The sequence below is a fragment of the Mastigoproctus giganteus genome, chromosome 10, assembly GCF_048544385.1.
Source record: "Mastigoproctus giganteus isolate SK-2022 chromosome 10, ASM4854438v1, whole genome shotgun sequence".
Taxonomy (NCBI): Eukaryota; Metazoa; Arthropoda; class Arachnida; order Uropygi; family Thelyphonidae; genus Mastigoproctus; species Mastigoproctus giganteus.
In genome coordinates, this window is record NC_143584.1 from 1393951 (window position 1) to 1409991 (window position 16041).

Genomic DNA, 16041 nt, shown 5'->3' on the forward strand with positions numbered 1-16041 from the left:
GACTTTTCAAAATTATTACTTAAATGAATGAATACAGCTAATACACCCTTGTTTTCAACATTTTTTTGGACTTTAATATGCTTTAGTTAAGACTATTGTTATTTAATTACAGCACAACACAAAATTATTGTGTTTGCTTGTATATCATCCTTATTACCAAGGAATTCTTAAAGGCTTCTTTAATGGGGCTGCTGATCTCAAGTAGAGAAAGTAGCTCCCCCTGCAAGTTATTTCAGGTTTTTCACAAAGTGAAGATTGGATGCACATTTGCATAGATATGCCTAAAACTGATGCATAAAATAAACAATAGCTTGCATATCTGAGATTTTCAGCGAGTTACTCACAAGCATCAATGTCCTCCATGATAATGACTTATTTGGAGAGATCTGTGTTCAAATCCGATCTGAAACTGGAAAAATTCTTAATTCAAGGCTGTAGTGGAGAGAGAGAGAGAGAGAGAGAGAGTCATTATTGCAGAGAAGGAAAGCATACGCATAGTTGATGTTGCATAGCACCTGTCACAGCCACAGGGCCATGGGTTCACATCAAGAGCATACTAGGGGTTAGTATATGAATAAAATTTTCAAACGTTTGGCTTTATAAAATTTTTGTTAGCAATTTTATGATAGCAATAAGGCTTACTTGCAGATAATATGATTGGTTAATATAAATTAGTCTATACAATAGGAAATACATAAATATTGAAACAATATATACATTACGATCATACAATGATAATACTTGTCAATATGTTAATTGGGTTGGTGTAAACAAGAAAACCTGCCTTATACATTTAAGGAATTTATATAAGTAGATACTAAATATCAGCCCATTTATTATTTATATTACTCAGTAAAAAGTTAGTCTAGGGGAGCTTTCATTTAATAAGCTTGTGAACCAGTCCATGCTCAATATGACAACAGTAGGTTCATAGACTGCAGAGTTCATCTGAGTAGTAGTGGAAAATATTCACTAACACACTGCTGATGATCCATCTGGGTCTCTCTCTCTCTCTCTCTCTCTCTCTCTCTCTCTCTCTCTCTCTCTCTCTCGCCCATTTGAGTATCATTAGTAATTATAATATCATATATAGATGTGATGCCCTCTAGGTTCTAAATTAGTGTGCATTGTATTGGCAAGTAGCCAAGAGTGTTTCATTTAGAATGGGAGGAATCAATCCATTAACTTTAGGCAGGGATAAGGAGCTAATGTTGGCATACTTTTCAGAGCAGTGGGGGGGGGGGGGGGAACTCACCAGCAATAATCTCTGTTCCACTGTTAGTGGAACAGAGATTATTGCTGGTGAGTTCCCCCCACTCTCTTTGGTCAAAACCCTTCTGACATCCTTTTGACAGAAGACCACAGGAGGCATTGAATGGAGCGTGCTTCTTTTGGGGTAAAATACCTCCCAGAACAGAGATTGAGTCATGTAGTCTCAATTAGCACTGGAAAATACTGAAAAAATAAAGCCAGTGATGTGATTCATTTCTGTGATGGGTACTGAGAATTCCAATTGTTCCACTTGCACAGCCAGAACCCTGCAGCAAGTAAGATGGCTTAATTGTAGAGGGAGAGAGTGCATAAGCCTAAATTTCTGCTGCTTAGAGAAGAGGCAGGCAGGTAGGTGGGTAGTTTATGATTCGGATGTATCTACTATCGTGGGATCATTGATTTATAGGAGGTGCTGCCCAGCCATGTGGGACTATGGTAATTTCTTTAATTTTATTAAAACCAAAAGTATCAAGGATATTTGCCCAATTGAAAGGTGATCCATAACATCAGAAAGATTAAGAACCACTGTTTAGGCCAACATTCTTTACCCAGTGTTCTTTAAATTTTTTTTTGTTGCATATATATTGTAACCTTTATATATAGGCTGACAGAGTTCAAAACTTTGTCTTAAATATTTTCAAGTAATATTTCTACAATAATCCATCTTTAACTGTTATTACTATTTTGATTGATCATATGTCAGTTCTGAACTGTTAAATATAGTCATTACTTGGAAATTATTATGCCTGTTTTATGGGACTGTGATTATACTGCTTTATTATATAGATTACTGGTAACTGTTTATATGCCATATGAATCTAACAGACCCATGTGAGATTTTGCCTATTTGCACTACTCCCATTGTTAATGCTAATAGAATGATTCATAATGAAGTGAAATGTTATAAAGAGAAATGTTATACTAGGGCTAATAAAACTGATAATAAATCTGATGATGACATGTACAAAAGAATATGTAAGTAGGTCTCCAAGACACAGTCTCTCTGACTATTAAAGGGTTCAAAACTAAACAAGTTAACTATAAAAGTTTAAAAAAAGAATGCTTACTCTAATTGGATTTTTACATTTCATCTCAATCCACCAGAAGAGATTAAAAAAAATACCCTCATATTAAAAAAAATGACACATAAAATTCTAAAAAATAAAATAAATATTAATCCATAAAATGTTGAAAGCATTTTAGGAATTAATATTTACTATGGCATTTCTTTGACTCATTCTAAACAACTTAATTTAGTATAAAAAAATTTACAGTATTACTGAACATAGTTATGGTTTCATTTTAGATGCAGCAGGTAGAGAAGTTAACTGGTCTCCAGGAAAAAAGAAAGACTTCTCTTGTGCAGATCGTCTGGTAAGAAGTGTGTGTGTGTGTGTGTGTGTGTGTGTGTGTGTGTGTGTGTGTGTGTGTGTGTGTGTGTGTGTGTGTGTGTGTGTGTGTGTGTGAGAGAGTGAGTGAGTGAGTGAGTGATAGAGAAAGAGTGTATTTCTTTAAACAAATTTAAAATTATTCTGCTTATTAATGACATACATAAATGAGTTGTTGAAATGTGAATTATTAGTGAAAAAAATTTGTTTATTATATCTTCTATAGTACAAAACATTTTTCTCCTACAAGGCATAGAAGGTTAAGTATTATTAGATGGATGCAAAGTTTTTTTATGAGACTAAGCTATATGTGCTACTACATAATTTTCCTTACAGTTTGTACTTTTTGATACTTTTTCTCAGAAATTTGTTATCAGATTAAATATATATCTAAGCAAGTCTTCAGTGTCTTTTTGTGCAAAATGAAATGCTTCTAAAGTACTTCATCGAAAACAGTGAAAACAAAAAATGCATCCATCACGTTTAGCGAAGTCAGTTCTCCACAGCCGACCGGGCTAGCCGAGTGGGTAAAGTACCTGCCCGCAACCCAAAGGTCGCGGGTTCGATTCCCGCCTCGGGCTTGGATCAAAGTACTGCAAAAACCTTGGGAGGTGCAATATGGCCACAGAAGCCGATGCGCCAATAACTACCAAATCAATCAATCAGTTCTCCACTGAAATCTAAACCTGTCTTAGTACAGAAGAAAAAAAAAGTAGCTGTGGCAGACAAATGATGTAAAACCTCCTAAACACTTCCTAGTTCATTTCACAAATATACATGGTCTCAGTTCTAATCTCAGTGATGTCCATTTCCACTTAGAATCTGCCAAACCCCATGTACTTGTGCAAGGCTCAAGGGGTAGAATTTTTTTCAGCCTGGACTGTACTTGTTAACAGGAGAGATTGCTTCTACAGGGATGGGATACACTTAAATAGAAAGGGTGCAAGAATATTTGCTGATGCTATCGAGGCAGTGTTAGGTGGGTCGGAAAACTGCTAGCCTGGGGGGAGACAAAGACCAATAGATTGACAGTAGCCACTGGCAGAGGTGAAAGAGATTCTTGCACTGCTTCTATTAGAATGAGCAGAAGCCTGAAAAACAAGATGCATGATCTTTCAGAGACTGCTGGGAGCCATTGCGGTACAAGTAAACACATGGGTTGTGTTAGGGTAGCTAAGAATAGAAACAGGTGCAGGTATACTTGCGTGTACACCAATGCTAGGAGTTTAGTAAATAAATTTGATGAATTTGAGGTATTGCTCAAAACATCAAAGGCAGATATTGTTGGGATATCAGAGACGTGGTGTCACACAGATATAAGGGATGCAGAACTGGAATTTGGGGAGTACAACGTCTACAGAAAGGATAGACAGGATAGGAAGGGGGGAGGGGTTATGCTATTAGTGAAGAAACACATAAAAACCAAGGAAGTGAAGCCAGTCGACATCGCTGGACAGTGCAGTGTTGAGTCAGTTTGGTGTGACATAAGCATTGGGAGATCAAAATTGAGAGTAGGAGTGTGCTATAGGCCTAATGACTCTGATGAGTATAATAAGAAACTGTACAGGGAAATAGAGTGGGCCAGTAAATCAGAGAGTCTTATAATGGGAGATTTTAATTTCCCAGATATTGACTGGAATTTGGGGGCTGGTCACTCACACACTAGCAGGGCTTTTGTGGATTTATTGGATGATTGTTTTTTACATCAGCATGTTCGGGAGGCAACTAGAGGGAGTAATATTCTTGATTTGATTATCAGCAGTGATTCTTCATGCATTAAGAATCTGCAGATAAATGAACCACTAGGTGGCAGTGATCACAGTGTGCTGAAGTGGGATTTACTCAAAAAGGTAACTACCATTAGGGGTAAAGGGAAGGGTTATTGCTTCCGTAAAGGCGACTACGATGGACTGAGACAGTATTTAAATTCTATACAGTGGGACCAACTGATGATGTTACCAACAGCAAATTCAAAATGGGAAGCATTCAAAGAACTTATCTTGGAAGCTACTAGGCTTTACATACCAACTAAGAAATATTGTTCAAGGTTTAGGCCAAAATGGATGTCAGATGAACTAATGAGGCATATGGCAGAGAAGAAAAATGCATGGGATACTTACAAATTAACACATGACACAGAAGCCTATGATAGATACAAGTTGATATGCAACCAAGTTACAAAGGAGGTTAGGCAGGTGAAGGCAGATTACGAGAAATCCTTGGCAAGGGATGCAAAGAAAAACAGCAAAGAGTTCTTTACTTATGTAAACTCTAGAAGAAAGGGGATGAATCAGATTGGTCCACTTGATATTGATGGGTCAACTGTTGATGATCCTGCTCAGGTAGCTAACAAACTAAATGAATATTTTGCATCGACATTCACACATGAGGAGTTATTCAGCGAGGGGAATGCCAGAGGTGTATTCAACTCTAGCAGTAAGCTACAGAATCTTGAAATAACTGAGAGTAAGGTGGAGGAGAGGTTGTTGAAGATAAACACAAGAAAGGCACCCGGGGGTGGATGGGATCTATCCAGTTATATTAAAGGAGGCAGCAAAGGAAGTAAGCAAACCCTTAGCCATAATTATGAGAGCTTCCTTGGACTCAGGGGAGGTACCCATAGACTGGAAATGTGCAAATGTGACCCCAATTCACAAAGGAGGATCAAAGGCTGACACAAGTAATTATAGACCTGTGAGCTTAACTTCTGTTCCAGGAAAATTAATGGAGGCACTGGTTAAAGAAGCACTGCAGGATCATTTAGACAAGACTTCAGTTATAGCTCGGACACAGCATGGTTTTGTTAAGGGGAAGTCTTGCCTGACCAATTTGATTGGATACTATGATGCAGTTACAAAAGAACTGGATGCAGGGAATAGCTTTGATATTATATACTTGGATCTTAGAAAGGCTTTTGATACTGTTGCACATGGAAGACTGGTACACAAATTGGAGCAGTGTGACATTGGAGGCAAATTGCTGCTATGGATAAAGGGGTGGTTGAGGGGGAGAAGACAGAGAGTGGTAATCAATGGACACTGCTCATCGTGGACTAATGTTATTAGTGGAGTCCCTCAGGGCTCAGTGTTGGGTCCATTATTGTTTTCTGTATTTATAAATGATATTGATGATGGTATATCAAGTTTAATGTCCAAGTTTGCAGACGATACAAAGGTAGGCAGGCTTGTCAAGGACACTACTGACACTATGCTGCTGCAACAGGATCTGGAAAGGTTGAGCAGATGGGCTGAGAGGTGGCAAATGAAGTTTAACATTGACAAATGTAGAGTACTACACATGGGAAACAGCAACCCCAGAGCAACGTATCAACTCTGTGGTACTACACTGACAGTGGTAGAGAATGAAAGGGACTTGGGTGTGGTTGTGCAGGCAGATATGAAGTTCTCTGAGCAGTGCAGATGGGCTGCAAGAGTAGCTCATGGAGTATTGTCAATGATATACAGGAATTTTTCCAGCGGGGATAAGGAGGTGATTATTCCCTTGTATAAGGCAATGGTCAGGCCACACCTAGAGTACTGTATACAGGTCTGGAGGCCTCATTTCAAGAAGGATGTAGAGCTGCTGGAACGAGTACAGAGAAGGGCAACAAGATTAGTGAATGGAACAAAGGGGTGCTCTTATGAAGAAAGGCTTAAGTTTTGCAAATTACAGTGTCTGGAGACTAGGCACCAGCGAGGTGATCTGATAGAGGTGTATAAAGCCTTGAATGGTTTGAGCATGCTCAATGCTGATGGGATTCTTCCTCTAGCTCAGAATAATCACCTGAGAGGGCATAAATTCAAATTGAGGAAAGACAGATGTAGGATAGACGTGCGGAAATTTGCCTTTAGCCAGCGGGTGGTTGGTTGGTGGAACAGACTTCCATCCCTTGTCGTGGAGGTTGATAGCCTAAATAGGTTTAAGGCTCAGCTGGACAGGTATTTTGAACGAACAGAGGGGTGAAGTGGAAGTGGGTTTTTTTTTTTTGGCTGATGCTGCATAAGCTTGCTTTCTTGCATCAAATGCCTCTACTAATGCTAATGCTACTTTTTCTGACAGAATCTCAGTTATCGGTTGATTCAACCACTGCTCATCTCATTTGTTCAAATTATTCGCTGCATGATTCCTTTCACCTCAAAGGTGGTACTTGTGCATATGTCTGTTATGTTGTGCATATTCCCTGTCAGAGACTTGGTAATTTGGAATCTCCTCTTTTCTATCTTCTCTGGCTTAAAATCTCTCTACCTCATTGTGTCAAATTCATTTGTTGTCACTACTGTTCTCCCAACTCCACTAATCACTTGGAGCTCTTTGACTTCCTCCCTTTGCAACTTGACTTTCTCCAGCCCAACTTTCCTAACAGTGAGGTAATTTACCCTGGTGATTTTAATGTTCACAACTCCAGCTGCCTTCCGTTTTCTAGTCACACAGACCCAGCTGGTCGAGATGCTGAGGCTTTTGCAACTACTAATGATCTTGCACAGATTGTTCATTTACCTACCAAAATACCAGACAATCCTAACCATACAGCCCTTGATCTTTTTCTCCAAACAAATTTTCTAAGTACACAGTTGAGGTGAGTGGTCCATTAGGCACCTCAGATCACAACTTGGTGATTGTCTCTTCTCTAATGGAGCCTTTATCTCATGACTATTCCCATCCTCATGTTGTTTGGCATTACAAGAATGCATAATGGGATGACCTGCGAGATTTCTTTTCCTTGGTCGGATTACTGTTTCAAAACTCCAGATGAACAGGTTTGCTCAGATTGTGTCAGTAAAATTATTCTTGCGGGAATGGAATCCTTTATTTCACACTCCACTTTAAAATCTTCTCCTTTATCTAAACCCTGGTTTTCCAATAAATGTGCCTAGTTTTCCAATAAATGTCCAATAAATGTGCCGGAAACAAGAAAAGAATGTTGCATATCGTAATTGGCTTGTTTCCAATTCTGCAGTTTCATTTTCTGCCTACACCAAAGCTCGAAACGATTGTAAAGCAGTTATTAATCAGTCCAAGTCCAAACTAGATTTTGAACAGGCTAAGAGTAGAAAACTTGCTTCTTGCCCTAATGGTAGCCAAGCATTCTGGTCTCTTGCCAAAGCTGTTGGCCGCAACTTTTTCCCATCTTTGCTCTCACCTCTCCCAAAACCAGATGGTTCTATTGTCACTTTAGCCAAGGATAAAGCTGACCTGCTAGCATCCCATTTTCCTTCCAACTCATGTATTAAGGATTTTGGTAAAACACCTCCCACCATTCAACGTTTGAATGGAGGGAGGTATTTTACCCCAAAAGAAGCATGCTCCATTCAATGCCTCCTGTGGTCTTCCATTAAAAAGGATGTCAGAAGGGGTTTGACCAATCTTGATGCTACAAAAGCTCCAGGTCTCAATGGTATTTCTCCACTTGTTCTCAAAACCTGCACTCCTGTTTTTGCCGCCTTTTTTCACTTTCTTATTCCAAAGATGTTTTTCCTTCTGCTTGGAAATTTGCTCATATCAAACCAGTTCCAAAAAAGGGTGACAAATCCGTCCCATCCAATTATCATTCCATTGCAATTACTTGTACTCTTTCTAAAGTAATGGAGAAATCAATTAACCGCCAACTCAAACTATCTAGAAACCTTAGAAACCTTCCATCTGAATCAATGATCGCCAGTGTGGATTCCATCATTATCAATCCACTGGTGATATTCTGGCTTATGTTACCCATTTATTGACAAATTCAATGGAAAAGTTCAGTGAAACACAAGCAGTTCCTCTTGACATATCAAAGGCTTTCGAGATCATGTTTGGCATAAAGATCTTCTAAACAAATTTCCATCTTATGGTTTGCCAACTGTTTTTTTTATTGGTTTTCCAGTTTTTCTCTCTGACTGCTCACTAAGGGTAATTGTAGATGGCTCTCTATCTTATAACTTCTCCACTAATGCTGGGGTGCCTCCATAGCCAGGTGGGCAGGAGCAGCAGTGTGAAGCACACGCTTCTTGATTAGACCGGGGTTCGAGCCCGTGACCACCAAATACAGAGGATGCCGAAAGGTCAGGGAATGACCACCGCATATCCCCGAAGCCTTAGTTGCTAATTCTCCTAAAAATCAAATAACAAACAAACAAACTAATGCTGGTGTCCCCCAAGGTTCAGTTCTTTCCCCCACTATTTTCCTCTTGTATATTAATGACCTTCTTCCATTGACCAGAAATCCTATCCGTAGTTTTGCTGATGATAGCACATTGCATTCCAGTTTGAGAAACCTCGCCTGCCCAATCAGCTTCAACTTCTCAAATATCCGCTACCAATTCCGTAAATGCCGATCTCCAGATAATTCTCCAGTGGCACAAAGACAACTTAGTTGATTTCAATCCTTCTAAAACTCAGTCCTGTCTTATATCTCGCAAAAAGGATTATTCTTCTCCTATGCTTATCTTTGGTGACACTGATTTCTAGGCAAAATGATATATCTCTTTTGGGGATTACAAATATTGCTTCCTCTGCATCTAAAAAACTTGGTTTTCTCTTTCGCTCTCGGCATTACTTTTCTTCCAAACAACTGTTCACTCTGTACAAATCGCAAATCTGACCTACCATGGAATGTTGTTCCCACATCTGGGGCAGTTCCCCCAAAACCTCTCTCAGGCTTCTAGATTCCATTTTGAAGAGGGCAGTTAGGTTAATTAATGACTCCTCTCTAATAGAGTCTCTGCACTCATTGTCTCATAGATGTACTGTTTCTGCTGCATGCTTTTTCTACAGATACTTCCATGGGCACTGTTCTTCTGAATTGGTTTCTATAATTCCCACTCTGTCTTTCAAAACAGTCTGAACACGTGCCGCCACCAGCCAACATCCATTTACTGCCAAACTTCAAACTCACAGAACGAACTTTTCATCTTCCTCGTTTATTCATTCAACTTCCGTTTTCTGGAACAACCTTCCTTCATACGTATTTTCCTGAAAATTACAGTTTACAGAAGTTCAAATCTAATGTCAGTAAATACCTTCTTTCATCTTTTCAACCTCCAACCCAAGCACAGTACTAAGTATTATAGGTTCTAATACCTCTCGTTTGGGATTTTCATTAAAAAATATATAAACTTTTATTAAAATAAACACTAAAGATATAAAATGGAATAAACTTTAAAACTTAGAGATAAAATATAAACTGCTAAAGCTTTTGAATGCTGACAGTTCTTTGCCAACCAAAAAAAGGAATTTTTAATTGAAAAGTAATTTTTTGGTACTTTATTTAGTGCTCTGTCTTTGCTCAAAAAAGTTTATTCATTTTTTAAGCTTAAAACATTTATTCTGATATTTATATAAGCTATTCTTTATTATTTTTACAGTTTGCTCTTAATCTTCATCTTTCATTTTATACCCCAGAAGAATTCTTTCTCAAGCAAAAGAAAACAAAATCTTTTACAATGCCATCTTTTGACCCGGTAGGTGCAGAAGCAAAATATAATTTTTCTAGATATTGTAACATTTATATTAATGAATGTTTAATATAAAATATTAATAAACATTTATTAATATTTTATATTTATTTAATATAAAATTATGATTTTTGCTATACTATGGGTTCATTTATATTTATTTTACAAAGTCACTGGGTGAACCTTGCCATTTATTTTCATTTGGATGTAACAGAAGGTTATATTTTTATTACAGCAATAACGTAGTCTCTATATTTTTTGCTTTAAAGTAGGTGCAGAAGCAAAATATAATTTTTCTAGATATTGTAACATTTATATTAATGAATGTTTAATATAAAATATTAATAAACATTTATTAATATTTTATATTTATTTAATATAAAATTATGATTTTTGCTATACTATGGGTTCATTTATATTTATTTTACAAAGTCACTGGGTGAACCTTGCCATTTATTTTCATTTGGATGTAACAGAAGGTTATATTTTTATTACAGCAATAACGTAGTCTCTATATTTTTTGCTTTAAATATACAAGCATTCTTACATAGTCAGGTTCACTTTAGAATTTTATTGAGTTGTTTTAGGTAGCAATGTGTAAATTGCCGTTTCTATTTGAAATAAACTATTTTTATTTATTGATCACATATGTATGACATGTATTGTCAATAATATATAGGAATTTTGCTAGCAGTGACAAGGAGGTGATTATCCCTTTGTATAAGGCAATGGTCAGGCCACACCTTGAGTACTGTATACAAGTCTGGAGGCCCTATTTTAAGAAGGATGTAGAGTTGCTAGAGCGAGTACAGAGAAGGGCAACAAGATTGGTGAGAGGAACAAAGGGATGCGCTTACAAAGAAAGGCTTAAGTTCTGCAAGTTGCAGCATCTGGAGACTAGGCACCTGCAAGGTGATCTGATTGAGTGTATAAGGCCTTGAATGGTTTGAGCAGGCTCAATGCTGATGGGATACTTCCACTTGCTCAGATTAAGAACCTGAGGGGGCATAGATTCAAATTGAGGAAAAGACAGTTGTAGAATAGGTGTGCGAGAGTTTGTATTTAACCAGCGGGTAGTTGATTGCTGGAACAGACTTCCATCTGTTGTTGTGGAAGTTGATAGCTTAAATAAATTTAAGGCTGTTATTGTTTGTTATTTGGTTTTTTTTTTTTAGGAGCATTAGCAACTAAGGCCATATTGCTCCAGGGATATGCGATGGTCATTCCCTGACCTTTTCGCATCCGCCGTATTTGGTGGGCATGGGCTCGAACCCCGGTCTAATCAAGAAGCGTATGCTACGCACTGCTGCTCCTGCCCACCTGGCTATGGAGGCGCCAATTTAAGGCTGAACTAGACAAACATTTGGAGTGACTGGATGGGTGAAATAGGAAGGTTTTTTTTTTTTTTTTTGGCTGATGTTCTTTAAGCTTGCTTTCTTGCATCATATGCCTCAACTGATGCTAATTCTTTAATTTCATAGTTTTCCTTTATACTTAAGAAAAATCAGTTTTAATTATATTTTTTAACATGTGCTCTTGCTTATTTTTGTTTACTGCTTAATCTCTTCAAATAAAAATCTTTTAATTTAAGCTAATAATTTTACTGTAATTCATTAAGAATTTATTTCTTATGTAATTGTTATCTCTTTTTTAGCATTTATAGGCAATAATGATAAGAGAACAAAATTAATAATTTTTTGTGTTTGCAAATGCGTAAAGTGCCCTTTGATTCACCATGTAAAAACTTTACTTGGAGGGAACAAAACTTTTTGTGAAGTTTTATATTTGGTTCCTTTAGAAAAATTTGTTGAACTAGTACAAATTTCATTAAAATAAAACAAATAGAAATACAGCATTATTTATTATTATTATTTTTTTTAATATTCAGATGCAAATATACAAAACACAGTATCATCAAAACTATAAAAATCTTATATTTCTAGCTCATTTGATGCCCTCATGGATAGCACAGTTGGTAGAATTGTCCTCCCAACACACCGGTGGAAAAGAGCCAAGTTTAAATCTTGCAATGATGCAAGGAATTTTTAACAGCCTTTTTCACAACACAGCTGAGTTGGTTGGCCTCAGGCAAATGTAGCATGGTTTTTTTCTTCCAGAATCATGGGTATTTAATCCAGAAAAATTGACCACAGAACACACGCAGTTTACAGACATACAGTGCAAAATGGGGCCTAAGTTGCCAATATGCCTAAAACACTCACTACAACAACCAACCAATCAATCAGCTCATTTGATGCGATCGTCAAAGCATGTCAGTAAATAAAGAATCTAGATCATGGCAGAATTTGAATTTGGGGAAATGCAGTGGAACGCAGGTACCAGAAAAACCTTCCTGGCACAAGATTGGTAGACTAAAACACATTTTTGACCACTGATATGCATTTGAGAGAGTTGTCAAGTACATCTTGTGTAACAGGAAGGGTGACCACGAGCCCACAACACATTGATAACCAAATTCTTAAAATGGCAGATAACAATCAGATAATAACCATCATCTAACAAATTGGTGCTGCTTTTAGCATGAATCACAATTACTTAATGCAGTTTCATAGCCAATAATTGTATGCTTTTTGATCCCAAAAAAATCCAAACACTGATGCCTGCAGATTATTCCCAATAATGACTAGAATTCAGATATGGATTATATTTAATGGAGCACCCAAAAATTTCAGTAACAAATGAAGGTTCGCTTTGATATTTTGTATACTTCCCAAAATTCAGGCACTGCTCTGTCTTGGAGTCAACCTACAGAAAATGGCTTCTGACTACAAATACCGTCACATGCTCCTCGAGTGGATTACATCTGTGGAACTGGGATAAATTCCTCCAAACTGGGTTATGACATTCAGTTCCTCTTTATATTTTCCTATTATTATAATTTCATTTTTACATATTTAATTTTGTGTAACTCATAATTTTAATTTTGTGTAACTCATGGTCCTTGAGGTTGTCACAGACATTCTCTCAGATATGCCAGACAAGCTGTACTTGCTACCTGGGAGTCTAAAACACTGATGGAACTGATATTCGGGTGACACTCAAGTCAAGTGGACCCAATTTCGGCGAAGTCTGGACGGTCTGTGACAGCCAAACCCTCTGTTTGCACATTCACGATGGTGGGACTGTTAGTAATCCTGGGTATAACCTCCATGCACAAGTACATGGTGGGTGACCACCCAGGTGTGAGCCAACGTAAGCAGGGGTTGAGGTGTGGCACCCACACCACATGGAGGAATGCCGCCCCTCTATGTTACCAGGCGGTACTAGGTGGTAGATGACTCGTCAACCGGCGCAATACCACCACTTTGCTTATTGGAGGCTTGAAGTGGTGGAACCCATGTTTAGTCTCTAGAGCTAAGTTCCGGTCAACCCTTCCCTATCTCTTCCATCATGCAGTATGATTGATGACTTTTGAGGTTATGATGAACATCGTGGCGAGATCCAATATTCCTTACATTTCGAGGGTACAGCTCTAAAACGGTGTTCGCAGGCCGGCCACTAGTTAGTACACCGGACCGAACCTATTGGTAACTCTCTAGGAGGCTTCCGGATCAGCTAGTGTATAATCTTGCTACCTCTACTTTGCCAGATAGTGAATGGAGGGAGTCCGAGTAGTGTGTATGCGAGGAGCATTGTCGAGGCCATGTTATGTCAAGGATCTGGGCATATTCTTACCATGTGTACGCCATATCCAAAAATTTCATTACTTCATACAGAATGTCCCATCCACTTTTTCTTACTATTGAATACACCATGAATTGTCAAACTAATAGAGCAAGCTTATCTGCAAAAAGATCTAAACCTCCCAAGCACTTCCTAATTCATTTCATAAATATACGTGGTCTCAATTCTAATCTCAACGATGTCCATTACCACTTGCAGTCTGCCAAACCCCATGTACTTTTTCTGACAGAATCTCAGTTATTGGTTGATTCAACTACTGCTCATCTCAGATGCCAAAATTATTTGCTGTATGATTCCTTTCACCTCAAAGGTGGTACTTGTGCATATTTCCAGAAAATTACAATCTACAGAAGTTCAAGCCCAATGTCAACAAATATCTTCTTTCGTCTTCTCAACCTCCAACCCAAGCACAATACTAAGTACTATAGGTTCTAATACCGCTCATGTTTGGGGTTTACATAAAAAAAAAAAAAAAAAAAAAAAATTTCTCATGTAACTGTAATTTTTGCCAATTTAATCACATATATAATGTAAAACTCCTGGTCATGTCGCTGTGATGAGAATTATTGTCGCTAGTACCTGTACCGTACTTAACAGCAATAAATAAGTTTTTATTCATTGTTGAAGGCTAGTTTGAGGGAGCCCTTTTATGTGGCCACCATATTCACTGGACATATATTCACTTGATTACTTTCTATGGCAATCCTTTAAAAAGTTTGGTGCAGCAGATATCCAGGATTTGGCTGAAATCCAGCAATAAGTTAAAACTGCCTGTAAAACTATTTTGATTACTGTAGAAACATTGCAGATGATCATTATTACTACAAACTATAGCCCATGTCTAGGTTCAGGGACATCACTTCATATTTTTATTATGAAGTAAATGCATACCTTTTATGAATTTACTTCAAAATAAAGTATTTTTGGCCATATATGTTTAGGACTTTTTTTTCCTGCTGCATGCCTTTATTTTGGACTCTGAAGTGTCCATGATTTTTTGCTATGTGCTTACATTGTCCTGTACTTTGCTAGAAACAGCTAGAGCTGTCCCTGGTGGGATATAGTGGGTAACTTCAATGTTATAAAGAAAATGAATTTTTTTCTGTTGTCATTAATGTGACCACATAGCATTTATTAACTTTAACCTCTTTTACTATGTGAAAAGTAAAGAAAAACCCATGTTACACACTACACTAATCAGTACTATACTGGTCCTCAAATACCATTACTGTCACAGTAATACTGCCTTCTGCTACCTCTGTAAAAATATCTCACTCCATATGCTCTGTTATCATAGTTACCTAGGTCCACCTTCACCCTCACCAGTGTTGCATAATAGATAATCCTGTATAATAGTTATGTTCTAAAAAAGTAACAATTGCATGTGTGCAAATTTCATAAATACATAAAAATAGCAAATATAATGTTTCAAAAAAATGTGGATAATGCCAAATACAGGAAATTAAAAATTCAGGATGATAATTAAAATGAAACTAATAGTGATTATGTCATTTTATAACAGAGAAGTATTCCGGATCTGCCTCTAGGACTGAAATGGAAGTCGATAAAAACAAAAAAAGTGGAAGAACTTGATGAGGATTCATTAGTCTCAAAAGGTGCAGAGGTGAGTCTTTATTTTAACAAGACTATTGGCTGCCTAGCTTTTACTTCTCATTTTCTTATTATTTTCACATGTACTATGATTATATTTTAGATTATGAAATTTATTGCTAGTCTTCTTACTGTTAGATTCAGAATTTAAACGAATAATAGTTTTCTGTGAGTGAGAAATATAATTCACTCATAGTACCATAAAAATCTTTCCCATATGTCAACCACATTAGCCACCCAATTGTAATGCTCTCAGTACAGTTCACAGACAGGAAACAAGTTATAGAACACCGGGGGGGGGGGGGGGACACTATCCACCTTATCTGTCTATCCCTTCTAATACTATGTATAATTCTTGCTTAAATTTATTCAAGTTATCCACTTCCATAACACCAGATGGTAATTGTTTCAACAATCACTCTCTGGGATGAAAGCAAACTTCTGCACTTCTATTCAAGATAGCCATCCTTGTGTGTGTGTTGTGATGATATTCTAACTAGAATACCATCACAACCATCATTATTAGAATTAGAATACCATCATTAAGTTTACTCAATCCATTTAAAGCCTTAAACATTTCAATCAGGCCTCCTCACAAGTTCCTAATTTCCAAACACTACAATTTACATAAC

The 16041-nt window shown here is 37.4% G+C and overlaps 1 protein-coding gene across 1 annotated transcript in view; it reads left to right on the top strand.

Annotated features, from left to right (window-relative positions):
- The window catches only part of PNKP (Polynucleotide kinase 3'-phosphatase), a 106048-nt gene that overhangs the window by 39997 nt on the left and 50010 nt on the right, over positions 1-16041 (top strand). Inside the window, exons 7-9 of the mRNA XM_090382286.1 lie at positions 2579-2646; positions 10004-10099; positions 15321-15422. Of these exons, the coding sequence (XP_090238412.1) occupies positions 2579-2646; positions 10004-10099; positions 15321-15422 (266 nt within the window). The remainder of the gene's footprint in view (positions 1-2578; positions 2647-10003; positions 10100-15320; positions 15423-16041) is intronic.